Below are 17,063 nucleotides of genomic sequence, written 5' to 3'. Positions count from 1 at the left end.
GCCTTACGTCCTGCACGGGGCTACATGCACGGTGCAGGACGTAAGGCGTCAGAAACACATGATCCCACAACGAAGGCGCTGGAGTCGACAACTCTTTGGCTGGTAGGGTTTGGCAGTGCGTGGGGTGGGCAGCGACGGGGGGGGGGGGGGTCAAATTTAGAGGGAGCCAGGGCGTAATCTGTGGGGGCCCATGCCCCCACGTAGCTACGCCCCTGCCCTCCATACTCATGCACTCATACTCTCCCTCCCAGATTCATCGACTTTCTCTCACCCTCCACCGGTCTCAACCGCTCATCCAGATACTCAAAATATATCCCAAGAAGTCTTTCAGAAAGTGGAACCTTACCTTCATTCCAGCTGCAGCTGCAGGTCCACTGGGATCCACAGCTTGAATATAACAGGGTTTACTTCCACGTACAACAAATCCCCATCCTACTGCATCACCTACAATCTGAAAGAGTAAACAAGCAGGCAGGTCCATGAAATGCAAGAGAGATGGCCAAGACAGTTACACTTCCATGAGAAATACATATTTATGAGTGCTCACCATATCCTAATGGCATCTCTTACATTGGTCCATAAAAAACATCATTAACTACTGACCAGTGAAAGGTATAAAATGAACAATTTCCTGGTGAAAGGTTCAGGTATCAGACTATGGCTGATGTAATGACAGCAAACACATTTTATTCTATTATTTATTCAGAGCCACAAGATTTCGTGCGGCAATATTACTCTCTGTGTTTATAATGTAATTCCTTATGTAAATACTGCCTGCATCATCCTTACTGATCGCCTAAATTTGATATGTTTGCTGACGGCTTAAGAAATCAATGCTGACAAATAAAGAGAGGACAGTAACTAACTGAAGATTATATTCCTTCAGGGCAAAAGTCATAAATTCAATTTAAACTTGATCATGTGATCTGGTCTAAACCAAATCAAGGTTGCTCTGGATAATATGTAAATAGATTAATGCAAGGGTTAAATAAATGTTCTATTTTCGTGGATTCGGAGCTCAGCATGCATATCTGTAAATCACTAACTTCAAAGTCAAGAGCTAGCAATACAAGCTGCTCCCTTCAGGTATCAACACAATCAATAAACCTTTTATCCAATAAGCAGCATTGATATCATTTGGGGATATAATATAACAACATGCTAGTTAAAAAATATTTAATCGATTCCTTATTATGATGGGTGAAGCTAATATGGTTTCAGTGTGAATGTTAGGACCTACATGATCGGCCTTTTAATCAGATAAGGCCTGGCTGATTTAAGTTAACCAGATAAATTGTCTGGTTAACTTTAACTGGGTATTCAAACACTTAACTGAACATTCCTGGTCCAAGTTTATGAGACAACATATCCGGTTAAGGTTAAACTAGGTGTTTTTCCAATCAGACATTACTGGTTGAATTTCAGGAGACAGTGCTAATGTTTTACGAGACACTGTCAGGGTAATTCTGTAATGGGGTGCGTGCACGTGTCACGAAACTTGGCACTTACACGCATGAAGGAGCTTGTAAGTGCCTTACAGCATAAACTGAAGAGAGAGCACGCACATGGGTGGAGCATGGGAGGGGCAGGGACATGTCTCCAACTTATACATGTAACTTGTAGAATACTGTAAGTTATACATGTAGCTTTTCACACTTAGGTGTGCTCACTTATGCCCGCCATGGACATAGCACAAACGGGCACACCTAAATGCCGATGATGATTCATGCTAGTTTTCTTTAACAGCATCTTGGCACTCAGATGTCATTATAGAGTATTAGCACTCAGGCCCCGATGCTCAAAGCTCTGGCATTAAAGCGAATAGCGCCACCCTATACTGCAGTAACAGCACAGAAACATAGCCCTCCAATGCTCAGAGCTAATGGCATTCAAATTATATGCACACTATAAGACTGAAAGTAAGGGGGAGGAATTACCTGGTGCATGCGCACATGAGTTTTGCAGTAAGCACAGCTCTGAGGTGCATGCACCAGGCAAACCTGGAAGTGAAGCACACATCAGCGCTGTTCTTCTGCACCTTTAAATATAAGCCTTTCAATTCATTTTCACTTGAAAGGCTTATATTTAAGTGCAGAAAACAGGTGCCAATGTGTGCTTTCACTTTCAGGTTTGCTGGGACTTGCACACATTTGTTTCTCAGTACTGGTGTTTACAGGCTTGCACGGGCTTCCTTCCGCTTCCAAAAAAAAAAATCAAAACTGGCAGATTTTAAACAGAAAGTCATAAGAAATCCTATTTTCAAACCCCAATGCCAGCTCAAAGCTGGTGGCAAGTTTCCAGCATTAAGAGCAGCATTTGTTTGTGTGCTGTTCTCTGAGCATTGGGAGGGCAAAGCATAGCAAATGACCTTATTAACATCTGTTTGACTACATTTAAATAGAATTTGCAGCCATCTTTAGCACACACGTTTCCTGTGCTAAAGCCCTCTGAAAATACTGTGCAGATCAGTGCCGGCACTAGTCCAGTGTTAACTGGCTCTAATGCCGGCGTTACATTCTGAACGATAACCAGGCACAATACACAATTTTAAACAATGAAGGGAGCTCACAGTTAGCAAATTCTCAATATGCTCAACTTCTCAGCATTTCTATACCTTATATTATACAGGTCAATAGGATCAGAGAATCATAATAGGATCCATCAGATCAGCGTATCCGCCTCCACTTTGGCTAAATAAATGAGCCAAGCATACTTTTTAGGGGCGGTACCGCAATCCTCATCAATCCAAGTTGTAAATCTTTCACTATTAATCCTTATTTTGTTATCCAGAAAATTTTTTATAATTTTTTTTTTTTACATTCTGAGCATCAGGGACTTAGTGTGTGTGTGGTATCAAGGCACCTACATTGTGGCACCCACTTATAGAATACCCCCTGTGCACTTCTTTTTTTTCTGTTCTGTCATCGTGAAATGCATTTCCTCCTTCTCTTTGGACAGAGCTGTCATATAAAGTTTAGGGCATCCTCGAAGAATAATTTATACAAGCTTTTGATGGCAGAGGGACTTATGGTGCCCAATAGAGAGACTGTGGTGCCTAAAGTTTCTAATCTATTAGACCATTTTGAATGTATTGTGCATTCTGCCTTTCTTAGGATCTATTATATCTGCTTGCTATTTCATCCAATCAGACAAATGGAGTTCTATTTCTTTTCTATTTTATTAGATAGTAAAGCACTTTGACATGCCTGTCAAGAAAGGCAATATAATAAATATGAATAAACTACATTCAGTGGCTATACAGTTAAAGTATACTGTGCTCCTGGCATGCCTCCTTCCCCTCCTCTTTTTAACCAGTTATCTTTGGCTTGGATGAATTGCAGCACAAAAGTTAACCAGTTTGTGTGGCAGTTTCTCTACAACTCATAATTTTGTCTGGGTAGCCCCTAAAGCTATCCAGTCAAACAGTTTGAATACTGACCTTCATGCAATTAACTACACTGAAAATACCCACCACCATAGCATCTGACTGGTCAGAGATGGTCTAGGGCATCAGTGTTTCAAGGGCTTAAAGTAAAGAAATTAATGGAGTGCAATTTTAACCCAACCATGGAGCACAGCAATATCTATGCTAGGGGTATAGCCATGGGTGGGCTGTGGCCCCCTCCACTTTGAAGTCAAGCCCACCCAGTAAGCAGAAACAGCAAAGGCAAATAGAAGGAAAAACTGGAAGTGGTGTCAACATTTAAACTGCACAGTGCCCACCCATGTTAAATATCAGGCCTCCATAAACAGTCGGTCCTGGCTATGCCACTGCTCTGTGCTAAATTAATTCTACATAAGTAAGATGAAGGCAAGCCAAGACTATACCAGAAAGCTTCTCAAAACAGTCTTAGTTATTCAGTTCCTTGGTAATAAATTTAAAATAGCCTAATGGCTTAATTTTATCTTTTCCAGACTGCCAAGGGAAGTGCATCTTATATGCCGTACATGAAGCAATCAGCAGTTCTGCCAAGTCATAGCAAAAACATACTGTAAGAGTCTTCCTCATGTATGGGGCCCCTGGAGTCAAAAGTTCATCAGCAGTCACCGACTTCTTTAGCACTGCAGAAGTAGAAAGAAAGTATTGTATGGAAAATAAAATTTTCAGAACACACTAATGTCAAACAGTGATCTTTCTCCCCTTAAATAAAGAGGCTGGCAGATAAGGTAGGTGCTTTTCATAAAGACAATTGGTTATAGCACTTCTAGACTCCCCCAACACAAGGAAACAGAAGATATCTGCAGGTAAGTGCAGTAAAGCACATATTTTAGGGCTAGATTTGTGAAAAGCTGCAACTGCATACCATACATTAACATGGATTAATGCACATTATTTACCTTAGGCCCTATTTTGTGCATTAGGGCTATTTACTGCATGTTAATAGCATTAGCACACGATAACACACGTTACTAAATCTCACCCGCAAGTCTTCTCAAGGGCCCTAAACTTTATCCTTAGGGACTGCAATTCAGCTGAGTTTTTAGGATTACCACAGTGAATATGATTGAGATCTATCTGCATTCACTGCCTCAGATATCTGCAAATAAACCTCATGCATAGTCACTGCAGAATTCCTGAAAATCGGACCAGGTTGCAGTTCAGAAGGACCAAGTCCGGAGATCACTAGAGACCCTAGCTAGTCATTGATTTTCTCTGCATTTTATGACTACTAAGGATCTTTTTTCTTAAATTCTGTTATTGTTGTTGCCTCCACATCACAAGAATTACTTGCTAAAGCCTTTGAGGGCTACACAGACACCTGGTTCTTGATATATAATATATATATATATGTATATATATATACAATCCAGTGACCTGGATTGGCCACCGCTGGAAACAGGATACTGGAGTAGATGGACCATTGGTCTGACCCAGTATGACTAGTCTTACGTTCTTATCACGAATATTTGCTGTAGGCATCCTGAAAATCAGGCCTGTTTATGGTCCCCCCACCCCCATCCCCAAGGACTAGCACTAGCATCAAGAGCTCCTGGTCTAGTGGAAGCAGATGTCAGCCATTTTAGATAGGAGTTGCTTTAAAGAGGGGCATTGTATAAATAAATGTTTCAAGATCTGACTGCAGAATAGAGGGATTGGGAGAAGGAAAGGAAAGGAAGAGAACATTTGAAATCTGTGCCATATGTATTTCTAACACTCCCATACTGTTTGATGACCAACATAAATGAAGAAAAAACATACTTTAAAATATCTTAACCAAAATTATTTAAGGGGTCCTTTTACTAAGCAGTGGTAAGCACTAATGCGTGCTTACTGTACCGGGGCATGTTTGGGAGGAAGTGAGTAGGTGTGTCCAGAGCTAATCGGTTAACCCAGCTACACTGCTTCGTGCCTACCAATTAGCGCATGGTTCTCGCGTGAGCCCTTCCTTCCTACAAAATAGGTGTCAGTAAGGGCTCACACACTAATGGCCACAGGCTAATTAGGAAATTAGCACAAGGCCATGAATTGATGAAATTAAAAATCATCCATTTTACAGCCACGCTAAAAGTGGCCTCAGTGCGTGGAGAAACCGACACACTAGTCATGGCGCAGGCCTTCTTTTAGCGCAGCTTAGTAAAAGGGCCCTTAATTTGTAATAAAATGTTAAAGAAATAAGCAAGCATAAAATATATTTTAAACAGTGCATAAAGATAAATGGGAAAAAAAGTCAACTGAGTGCTGTAGTAAAACTGAACCTTACAGATTAAATCAGTTTTAGGATTTTTATAAAAATATACCAGAATTTGCACTAGTAATAATCGTGCTTTAATTAAGTTAGTCATGCCCTGTTAAAATACTTTGTTTACAAATTTAGAAACAGAAGTCAGCAAAAAGTTGTAGGTGATACTGTAGCTTATTGCTTCTCGATCTTTTTCTGGCTGTGACACCACGATTGCGATCAAATAAAACTGTGCGACCATGTTGCAGAATAATGATGTACCTATAGAGAGCCCACCAAGTCATGATACCAAATGTGGGTTTTGTGACCCCATTTGGGGTCCCGATCTACAGTTTGGTAAGCTCTGCTGCAGTGGCATAGCTACGGGTGGGCCTGGGTAGGCACAGGCCCACCCATTCTTGCCTCAGGCCCACCCAGTCTAGTGGCCGCCAAAGCACCTCATTGGCAGTGCCTCACTCCTCTCTCTCCCTCGGCAGCTGCCTTTCTCTCTCTGAACCCCTGCCCCTCGTCTACCTTTCAGCCATTGCTGGCAGCAATTTCTGTAAGCAACCTGCATCAGCCCTGCAGGCTTCCTTTTCCCATGTTCCACCCTTGATGATATCACTTCCTGTTTCTTCACTGGAGGGGAGGTGGGGACACCATAGAGGGAAGCCTGAAGGGCTGGCACAGGTTGCATACTGGAATCACTGCCGGCAACAGCTTGGAGGTAGACCAAGAAGGGAGAGAGGAATAGATGCTTGGGGGGGGGGGGAGAGGAGCAGACACCAGGTGGGGGGGGGGGGGGAAGATGATGATAGCAGGGGCAGAGAGAAAGTTCTATTTAAAATAACTGTCTGCATGTACGAGGGTGGGGGTAGGAAGGGCCCACCCAGGTTAACTCAGGGCCCACCCAAAATGGCAGGTCTGGCTACACTCCTGCTCTGCTGTAGCTGCTGTTCATGGCATTTCTCCTTTTGGTTATGGTGTTCTTTTGGATCTATCAGTGGAAATAGCAGACTTCGGGTGATGACTGAAGGACAATTTCCTATCTGTGACATTACATGAAGAACTGGTAAAAGGCCACCAAATTGTACACAGAAGTTGATTCAAGAACCAGCATATCTACAAGCTATTGTACAACGTGCATGCTACAGGGACATGAATATTAAAATTTCAACTTCTACTCAAGAGCAATGGAACTGTATGAAAAAAAAAATAAAAAGAGTTAATAGGACATTCCACTGGCACTGGACCACAACCATTTGCTTTTGCTCCTGTAAGAATCTGCTGCACCAGGCTACTGGCAGGTTTCCAAACTACCTTTCAAGCCTGCAAGTAGAAAGCTGGCACTGCGGCCAACTTGAAAATTGGCCTAAAATCATTTCATTCCTCTTTTGAGCACTTCAGAAAAGGGCAAGTGCTTATTGAAAGGTACCTGAAAGCAAGCTGAGAAAAAAAATATTTGTTTTCTAATGTTCCAATATTTATGTATTTATTTCTACTTGATATATTGCCATATGGCCTGTATTAGACTTCAAAGCGCTTTACAATAAAGGGAAAAAAACTAGTTGTTATCTGGAACAAAAACTTGAATGAACAGATGAGATTTGAGCAGTTGATTGAATGCTGAGAGTTTTGTTGCAAATTACTGGCAGGACAACAAGGGGACAAACAAGGCCTTACAAGATCTGTACCTCTTGCATGTCTGTTAAATTTCAGTAAATAATGGTTTTATAGTCAGTTAATGCCTGTCAGATAACTTTATAGATTAAAATTAGATGGACACACTGCGAACTATCAAGTAATGTCCAACTATTGTTTTTAAAACAGCAATATGTAGTGTAGAGCCACAGTTCTCAAACCTGTCCTGGGGACCACCAGCCAGTCAGGTTTTCAGTGTGTGTGACAGAACAGTGGGTTTTCAGCCTGTGATGATTGTTTTGAAAATTTCCTGCAATGTATTTCTCTAGTTTGGTCAGCAGGTGGTGCATGTTATGTTTTAAGCTGAAAAGTGAATGATTCCTCCTTTAGTTTAAGCATAAAGAGGAAGTGCCTGCAGTAATCTGGCCAGCTATTTTCAAATGTTGTTGTTCTGGGCTCTGACTGGCCTGGAGTGTGACGTTACCCAGGAGTTACTGGCTTTTCCTCCAGTTTCAGCCAGGGAAAAGAGAGAGAGATCGCTTTGATAAGCTCTGTAAAGCGCTATATTTGATAGCTTGTGAGCAGCTATATGTCCTGATCTCCCCAGGTACTATATAGATAGTATACACGTGTTTAGTTAGTGTTATAATTGATCCATATTTCAGTTACCTGCTAATGTTTTGCTGATTGCACCTTCTCTGTTCATTGTTCTAATTTTTCAAAATAAACATTTTCAGTTTATTGTCCCTGCTTGTCTGGACTGATTAAGAATCCTGGTGGATTGTTTGTTGGGTCTGAGACTGCTTTCTAGGAACTGTGGAAGCACTGGGAGTGTGGCCCCACTAACCTAGAAATCATTGGGGATAATTTGAGAGCGGGAGACTCGCTCAGAGGCGGTTGAGACCCAGTCGGTGGGATGAGGGTGCTAGTGTAGAGCACAAGCAGCAGGTGCAGACGGACCTGAGCTGTGCTGGAGATAGACCCTCTAAGTGGCCGCGGGGCAGCCCCAGGTGGGTGGCTAGGCGTTTCATGACAATATACATGAGAGAAATTTGCATATAATAGCATACAAATCTGTCTCATGCAAATTCATTAGAGTAATCCTGAAAACCCAACTGGCTGGTGGTCTCCCAGGCCAGGTTTGAGAACCACTGGCATAGACCACACATAGGTTCTGCTTTTGTTAAATGCTTGGCAGAGACCTCTCGTGATTCCACCAGGAATAGATATGTGAGCTTTTGACTTAGAATACTCTCAGCCTCTTTAACAGAGGGCAGCTATCCTTCCTGCAATAGACAATGGTAGGAGACGCCTTCTGTGTTGATATAAATACCAAGCTTAGTGGAAGTAGCCTTGTCTTTGTGTCCTGCTCCCTGCCACTGAACCACTACAGCAAGGCAGCGGCTTGGCTCTTGGATCCCTAACTACAATATAACTACTGTGAGGAAGAGGGTCTCTGGCCACCACAACCACTGCACATAGAAGGCGTAGGAGGGATGTGCATATAAGACAGCTCACACATTGTCAATTTAATTTCTTTTATTTTCCATTTGTATCTTAGAATAAAAGAAGGTAAGTCAGTAGCATCTTTACTTTAGTTTAGGAATTATGTTCTATTGTAATCTAGGTACCCTTTTGTTTCATTCCTTCCCACTTTCATTATTAATCATTTAGATTTATGTAAACCACTTAGATAACTTATTTTATTTGTTGTATATTAAATAAATCTGAAAAGTGAAACTTGCACCAAGTGAGAGTTGGAATGTGGAACCAGCTCAACATCCTCCTGAATAGTCTTCTTTTTGCCTGCAAAATAGAGAAGTCCACCCTAGTGGTGTTCCTTGGTCGGTTGCCACCTGGGGCGGATCATTGCTGTGCACCCTCCCCCCCCCCAGATGCAGAGTCCCCCCAGTGCATTGCTCTTACCTCCTGGGGTGCTGGGAGCAGCCGCGTGGCTGTCGGCTCTGCCAGTTCCCTGCTCCCTCTGCCCCGGAACAGGAAGTAACATCAGAGGGAGCAGGGAACCGGCAGAGCCGACAGCTGAACGGCTGCTCCTTGCACCCCCCTCCCCCACAGTGTGCCCCCAGGGCAGACCGCCCCCATTGCCCCGCTCTCGGTACACCACTGCTCCACCCCTATATATAATGTTAAACTAAACACTGTGGATCAGATTCAGTAAATAGACCTCAAAAACCAACACTCAGCATTATTCTATAAAGGATGTTCCCAGCCAAGCACCCTTTATAGAATAGTGCGTAGTGTTAGTTCCCACAACCAACTTCGGGTATGAGGACTTATGCTTGCTGAAACCAGTTGTAAATCCTGGTGTGCAGGTTGGGCGCACATCCCCAGTATTCTATAACACTGTGCTCAAATTTTCAGAATGCCCTTCCCACTTTTAAGTCGCATGCTAAGGAATTTGGGTGCCCATTGTTATAGAATAGAATGCAGGTAGGTGCACCTGCAACACCTAATTGGTGCCAATTAACTTCAATAATTGATAGTTACTCATTAACCAATTAAGTTGCACATGCATCTCAGAATCATGCCCAAATTTGGGCAACTTTATAGAATCCGGGGTGTATGAAAAAAAAACCCATATGACTTACGGTTGTAAAAGGGAGAATATCAATCTCTAAAACTGTGCTTATCAACCTTTGTGACCACAACCCCATTTGCGTGGCCACACAAAGTGTGTGACTCCCTGGCAGTATGGGCCAATAACGTTTTATAGAGGGTCTGCCTAGGTCATGACCCCAAACATGGGTTTTGTGACCCCACTTGGGCTCCTGACCAATTTGTGAAGCATTGCTCTAAAGTTAAGAACAGTTTCCTACACTCTTGTTCAAGGCTCTTTGCAGTAAGGAGTTGTCTATCCAACTTAGAAGGCAAAATTTCTCCTTCACTGTACATAAATATCCCATTTTCCAGCCTCCCTTTTACTTCAGTGAGAGAAAAGATATTTCTCTACTTTCTACCTAAACAACTTCGTTCAGAAGTTTAAAACATTATCCATCTCAAAGTGCAAAGCTTTCACTCCATACACTATGGAATTCCCAATGAAATGCCCTCTCTTCTTTAAATTCTTTAACAAAGCATCACATAAAAACTTCCATTTCATATTTCTATCTATAACTAATTTTGTCTCCAATATGTATCACTTTGATGTTGGCTACCTCTGTCCAAGGATTTTTCTGCTGATGAAAGCATGGAAATATCAAATGGCGGAGGGCATGGCGGGGTGGAAGGTGGGACCGCTGCGGTCTCAAAAATGCATATCAATAACAAAAGGTGTCACATTATAGTGAGAATCTTATAGTGAGAATCACATAGCACTCTGAAGTTTTAGTTAGTGTTGTATAACACAGCCAAGTCAAAATAAATGTGGGATTTGAACCGAATGCAAGTGTAATTGGCACGTTACTGTGTTTAACAGCTTAGGATGCAAGGAAAAAGTTAACACAGGTCAAGATATATGGGGGGGGGGGCATAAAGGGGGTAAAGAGAGAAGTTATCCTGTTTTGTGATGCTAAATTGATGTGCATGTGGTAGCTTAAAAAAATTTGTAAAAGGTAATGGATTTGATACACTGCCTTCCTGTGGTACAACCAATTGGCAGACAGGTCTTTGAGCAGGATCCCACTGTACAGGTGAAAAAATGTATTGACACCCTGGTGGAGAAGGGTGCACAGAGGGGTTGGATCACCAAAAAATAAAAGCAATTTTTGAGTGTGTCTTTCCCTAAGATTCCAGTGATCTACATATTACTGAAGGTTCATAAGAGCATAGAACATCCATCTGGATGTCCCATCATTTCCTCTAAGGGGTCGCTATTGGAGCCATTGTCCATTTTTATGGACTTTTTTTTGTGCCCTTTTGTGTTTCAATTGCCTTCCTATGTACGGGATTCTACTGGTATTATTAACCAGCTAGAAGCCTTTGAGATACCTTTAGGACATTTTTTGTTAGAAACAGCTGACATTGAAGTTCTGTACACTAATGTTCCGCAACCAACAGCATTAGCAGTGATACAGGACATGTTAAATAAGAGAGTTGGTGTTAACCATCCCCCCCACTGAGTTTCTATGTAACCTGTTGGAATTGGTTTCATTAAAAAAAATTATTTTTCAATCTGAATTTTTTATTCAAATTAAAGGTACTACAATTGGGGCTACAGTAGATCCTGATGTGGCCAACTTGTAGGTTGGCCACTTTGAAGAGTAGTTTGTTTCACATTCACCTTTTAGACATCTGATATGGTTCTGCAAACAATATATAGATGATGTATTTATGATTTGGTTGGGCGATGAATGGGAACTATCTATGTTTTTCAGGTGGTTGAATGCGTGTGACTCTAATTTGTTGTCTGTATATGAGTGTAATTTTTGTTCAGTCATTTTTTGCATTTACAGATTTCTGTTGTTGAGGGTAGGTTTGCATTTACTATCACAAAGCAATGGATAGGAATACCCTCTTGCATTTTTGATAGCAATCATCCCAGGAAGTTGAAAGAGAATATATCCATGGGACAATTTTTACGGTTAAGGCATATTTGTTCCACTCCCCAAGAGTTTAAAACCCAGGCAGCTATTTTAACACAAAGGTTTCAGGATAGGGGTTACCCTAGGCATAGTATTAGAAAGGACTATAAAAGAGCATGCTGGGCAGACCACTCATATCTATTGTATTCTGGGCAGCAACAATCCCCATCCTGTAATGTGTCTGTGGTATTTTATTTTGTTACATTTGTACCCTGCGCTTTCCCACTCATGGCAGGCTCAATGCGGCTTACATAGGGCAATGGAGGGTTAAGTGACTTGCCCAGAGTCACAAGGAGCTGCCTGTTCCTGAAGTGGGAATCAAACTCAGTTCCTCAGGACCAAAGTCCACCACCCTAACCACTAGGCCACTCCTCCACTCACATCCCAGATTCAGAAAGTTATACACTGTATTTTCTGTCATTATTTTCAGGACCCCCCTCCCCTCCATTTTTGCCTTTAAGAGAGGAGAAATTTGTCAGATTCCCTTGTTTCATCTGATTTGTTGAGTAATACCCCAGTAGTGGCAGCCAGGGGCCATTTTCCCTGCGGTGGATGTGACTTTTGCACTTTTTATCAGTGTTGGGTGATTCTGTTGAATTGAATGGTGTATCTGTTTGTTTGAAGGGTTGTTCTCCATGTATTACCTCATGTTTGGTATACACCATATGGTGTCCCTTTCAATTAGTGTATGTAGGGAAGACTGTTAGATCTTTGAAACAGCGCTTAATTGAGCATCACAGTAGAGTGTGCTGTCAGGTCGTTACTGCTCCATTGGTTTCCCATTGCATTCAATTTTAGTATATTTTAGAAGATTTACGATTTTGTGTTTTGGAAGTATTGTTACCTTCTTGTTGTGGAGGGGACATTAATGCCATTTTGTTGCAGAAAGAGATTTTCAAGTTTTGATTGGCTGGTTCATGTTTAACGGGTGTGGTTTATGATGGTAGCTCATATCATCATATGCCATGGTACTTTTTGTTCGCCTCCAGTACACTCATGTGTTGGTTTGATGAGTCATTATATTGACCGGTGATTAGTATGTATGTGCATGGTTTGAATGTTTGAGCGTGTAATATGTGAAATTTGATTTTTGTAGTGTGCCTGTTTTATAACTTTTTAAAATATATTTTGTTTACAGAGCAGTGTGATCTCATCAATTGATTTTGGAAATCTCTGGAAGCAGGCACAGTTGCAGTGCCAGAACACCAAGATGGCTTTGTAGCCTTGGTGTCTGTATTTGTGGACATCGAGGACTGTCTGGGTGACAACAGCCATCAATGAATATTTTGAGCTAAGTGCCTTTTCTTGATTTTGGACCACTTTTATGATGAAATTTTGAGGTGTGACGTTTTGTATCCTTTTTGTAAGATTTTCGCAATATTCTTTGATTATAATAAAAGTGTGAAGCTGTATGTTGGCAAACTGCAGGGAGTAAATTATTGAGTGACAGTTCCTTAAGGTTTGAGGGCTTGGAATGGGATGTCCCATAAGAGGCTCCATAACCTAGCTGTGGTTCATTTGTACTTTGATAGTACTCTGATACTCCTTTGCGTTTGCTAATATTGTGATTGCTTTAGAGGATTGGGCAGTGTACTGTTTCCCATTTTGTCTTGCATATGCTATATGCAGGGATCAGCTAAGGCATCACAGGATGGTAACATACAATGACTCAAATATACAGCCATCACATGACCCGGGCCAAAAAATATTGTTGAAGAGCAATGACCAAATGCTGCAGGCTAAGCATTGCCAGAGTGAGCCAGCGTGTATAGCAGAAGTTGGGTTTCTGAGATATGCCTCATAGCAAAAGTGCACAGCTACAAACAAGCCTGGTTTTCAGACTATCCATTCATCAGATATATTTGCATTCACTTGGTCTGAGTACCAAGTTAATTTGCATAACCTACTTATCTTTCTAGATTCATACGCCAGACACACCACCTGAAAATCTCACTGTGTGGTATCACTGTGTTGAATCTCACTCTCTGTGTTCCGATGCTGCAGCCCTCTTCAGCAGCAGGATTTTAAAAGCAATATTGTCCACAGAGACATTGAGACATTTCCTGAAACTCCAAGTTGGGTCTCTGAAGCTACATATTCCTCAGCTGTGGCAACAGAGCTACACATTACCATGTGGCCAGGGTGGTGTTAAACATACTGGGACCCAAGACAGAAACTTTGGGAGGGAGTCCCAAAGCCCACCCACAGGCTGTATTTTCCTCAGCTTTAAGGAGTTTTAGGGGCCCCCTGTACCATGGGGGCCCAGGGCAGTTCCCTGTTTGTACCCTTCCCACCCCAATGCTGACCCCATATATGGCACAGGCATAAAACCCTTACCCTTGAGAGTGCAGAATAATTCAGCGAAGTAGGTTATGCAAATTAACTTGGTACTCAGAGGAGACGCTGGATGGAAGGATGCAGAGAGAGAGAGGGGGAGACACTGGAAGGATGGGGAGAGAAAGAGGGGAGATGCTGGATGGAAAGGGGGAGAGGATAGAGTTAGTGAAAGACTGGAGAATAAGAGGAAGGGGCATGGGGAGAACAAAAGTGAGGAAAAGATGAAAAGCTATAGGTAGATGAAGTAAAAAGAGGGAATAAAGAATGGATAGTAAGAATGAATTAAATCTGGACAGAGAGCAAGGCACAAAAATAAATTGAAGAAAACAAAGAAAAAGGAGAGAAAAATGACAAATGGACAGGAAACCCTGGCAAGAGAGTTAAGAGAAGACAAAGGAATGCAGAATCAAGAGACTGGGACCAACAAAATTAGAAAAAGTAAATGGCTAGACAACAAAGGTACAGAAAATAATTTTGTTTTTAATTTAGGATAAAGCAATGTGGTAGCTGTGTTAATGAAGGTTAATAAATGCAAATAAAACAGAAAACAGAAAATAAGGTGATACCTTCACTGATTTTTAAAACACTTTTGATTAGCCTTCAGAGATCAGCACTTCCTTCCTAAGATCAGGAGAGGATACCATAACAGCATTATACTGTCCTGACCTGACCTGAAAGCTAACTGAAAAGGGTATTAGGCTATTAATAAAATATTTTCTGAAATGACTGTGGGATTGAGGTGTGTCAGAGGGCGGAGCCATGCAGAGTGGGTGGAGCCAATGCAGAGTGGGGCGGGCTGGGGCGTGTACTAAAACCTCCCTCTCAAAAATTGGGACCCCTTGGCAGCTCTGTTATTGACAAGTAACAACAAGAAAACCAAACCAGATAGTAACAGCCATCAAAAGTTTCATAATATAAGCCCTCCAACACCCACACCCACCCAAGAACACATCAACAATAACTGTGTTCAGAGGGTCTGGGTTCTTATGACCCCCCTGAGAGAGAAATTCTGGAGTACACTGGAAGGGAAGAGAAAAAAAAACACATTTACACCGGGGCCCCCATAAGCATTTAGAGGGTATTTAGTACTTCACCCTATGCATGTATTCCCATGTAAACATATACTTAAAGCGAGCAGGATTTTGCCATCTACACTCGCTCTGTGAAAAGCACAAGTACATATTAAGTGGCCCTTTTACTGCACCATAGACACAGTGCTAATGTCTTCTGTGATACAAAAGCAGCCAGCATGGTAAAAGTTCCATGTTAGCTGCCTAATGTGGGAGTGGATAGGAGCTGGGAGACATCCTTCTATATAAGGAGATACAGAAGGATGCCTCCTAGCAGTACTACCACGATATTACTGCAAGGGGTCATGGCGGCCATTTTGTGTCCCAGAGCCGGGCAGGAAGGAAGCAAAGCCAGACATCAGGGCAGAGCTTGAATTTGGAGAGGGAGTTATTCAATTATGGGATCCATGGGGGTTGAGGGTTGTTGTTAAGGAGTGTCAGGGAATTGAGGCCTGACATCAGGAGCAGAGGGTTGAGGAATTAGATGTTGTAGGATGGGAAGAGGGATCAGATGGGGGGATGTGTGGGAGGCACAACAGACCTGAGCACTAATATTTATTTATATATGCTTAAGCTGGCACCACGTTACCTGATGTGGCAGATAGAACAGACACCCACACTGGCACTGCATGTGACGTGGGGCCGTGCGGTTAATATCTGCCCTATGCAGTAAATTCAGGGCAGATGCTAGGCACATCCCCTGAATTTACTGCCCAGGCTTTGCACTTAGCACATGTTAATTTACGCTGTTAGTAAGTCCAAAACTTACTGTGCTTTAGAAAAAGGGCCCATAAGTGCTCATTTGGACCCGGGCTTCACAACATTCATTCAGGACCCAATTATGCTGACCTTGCTAGTGTGTAACTCTGTGGCCTAATGCCGTAAAATAAAGGAGTCAATATTCAGTGCGGTTTAAGCATTCAAGAGAGGATCCAGACAGTTACAGCGAATATCGGCACTAATCTGCCATTGGAGTAGTCAGGGAGCAGAATCGAGGCGGAACCAGAAATAATGTTTGTACCAATGATATTCAGTGTCGAGATAGCTAAGCAAGCAGACAGGGCTGCCTTTGTGCAGCCTAAGATTGCCCACTTAGTGCGGGTGCCCGAATAACTTCCAGATTATAGTTGATCATCCCTCCCCTTCCAACTCCCCAAACAAGGTTCGCCTTCCACAAAAAGACCCAAACTCCCAATATGATCCAACCCCTTCTCCCCCCCCAATATAAACCAATCTCCCAACAGGAGCGGAGCCTCTCCAGAATCAACCCCTCCCAGGTCTCAGCAGCCCCCCACCTTACCTTAATACCTCTGGTGGCCTAGTAGTCATCTGGCAGAAGCAAACTGCACTCACTCCTGTCCCTCTCCCTGGTGGCTCTTGATAAAAACTGGGTGCCATGACCTCTAGCAGTACTACCACAGAGGCTGATCCCTAGCTACAGGGCATAGTAGTCATTTTTTTTTAACTGAAAGATGTCTTTATTCAAAATAGTGAGAACTAACAAAATGCTAACATATAGATAGCAGTCAACACAATACAAAGTCGAGTTAGCACTGAATTTCAAGCCTATAAGGCCTAAGGATTACAATAAAAGAAAAACTCCCACTAAGTATGTAACAATACAGGTTAAACTTCAGTATTTATCTGTTTTAAAACAATTATCCCCATATCCCCTCCCTACCCTAGTAAAGAAAGAAAGAAAGAAAGAACTCTACAATATAAAAAATAAACCCTTCCCCCTCACCTCCAGCCTCGAACCCTGAACACGAACAGTTAGAAGTAAAAAGGTGCCAAATAGCTTCCCACTTAGACAT

At 42.2% G+C, this 17,063-nt stretch overlaps 1 protein-coding gene across 3 annotated transcripts in view; it reads right to left on the bottom strand.

Moving 5' to 3' along the window:
• The window catches only part of DEPTOR (DEP domain containing MTOR interacting protein), a 146,978-nt gene that overhangs the window by 35,939 nt on the left and 93,976 nt on the right, over positions 1-17,063 (bottom strand). For all 3 annotated transcript variants that reach the window (XM_030218535.1, XM_030218553.1, XM_030218544.1), the window contains exons 8-9: positions 3,992-4,062; positions 347-451 (exon numbers count right to left, since the gene is read on the bottom strand). In XM_030218535.1, the coding sequence (XP_030074395.1) occupies positions 347-451; positions 3,992-4,062 (176 nt within the window). The remainder of the gene's footprint in view (positions 1-346; positions 452-3,991; positions 4,063-17,063) is intronic.

Source organism: Microcaecilia unicolor, chromosome 1, assembly GCF_901765095.1.
Source record: "Microcaecilia unicolor chromosome 1, aMicUni1.1, whole genome shotgun sequence".
NCBI classification, from domain to species: Eukaryota; Metazoa; Chordata; class Amphibia; order Gymnophiona; family Siphonopidae; genus Microcaecilia; species Microcaecilia unicolor.
Note: the sequence above shows the minus strand (reverse complement) of the source record. Positions and strands in the feature narration are given on the sequence as shown.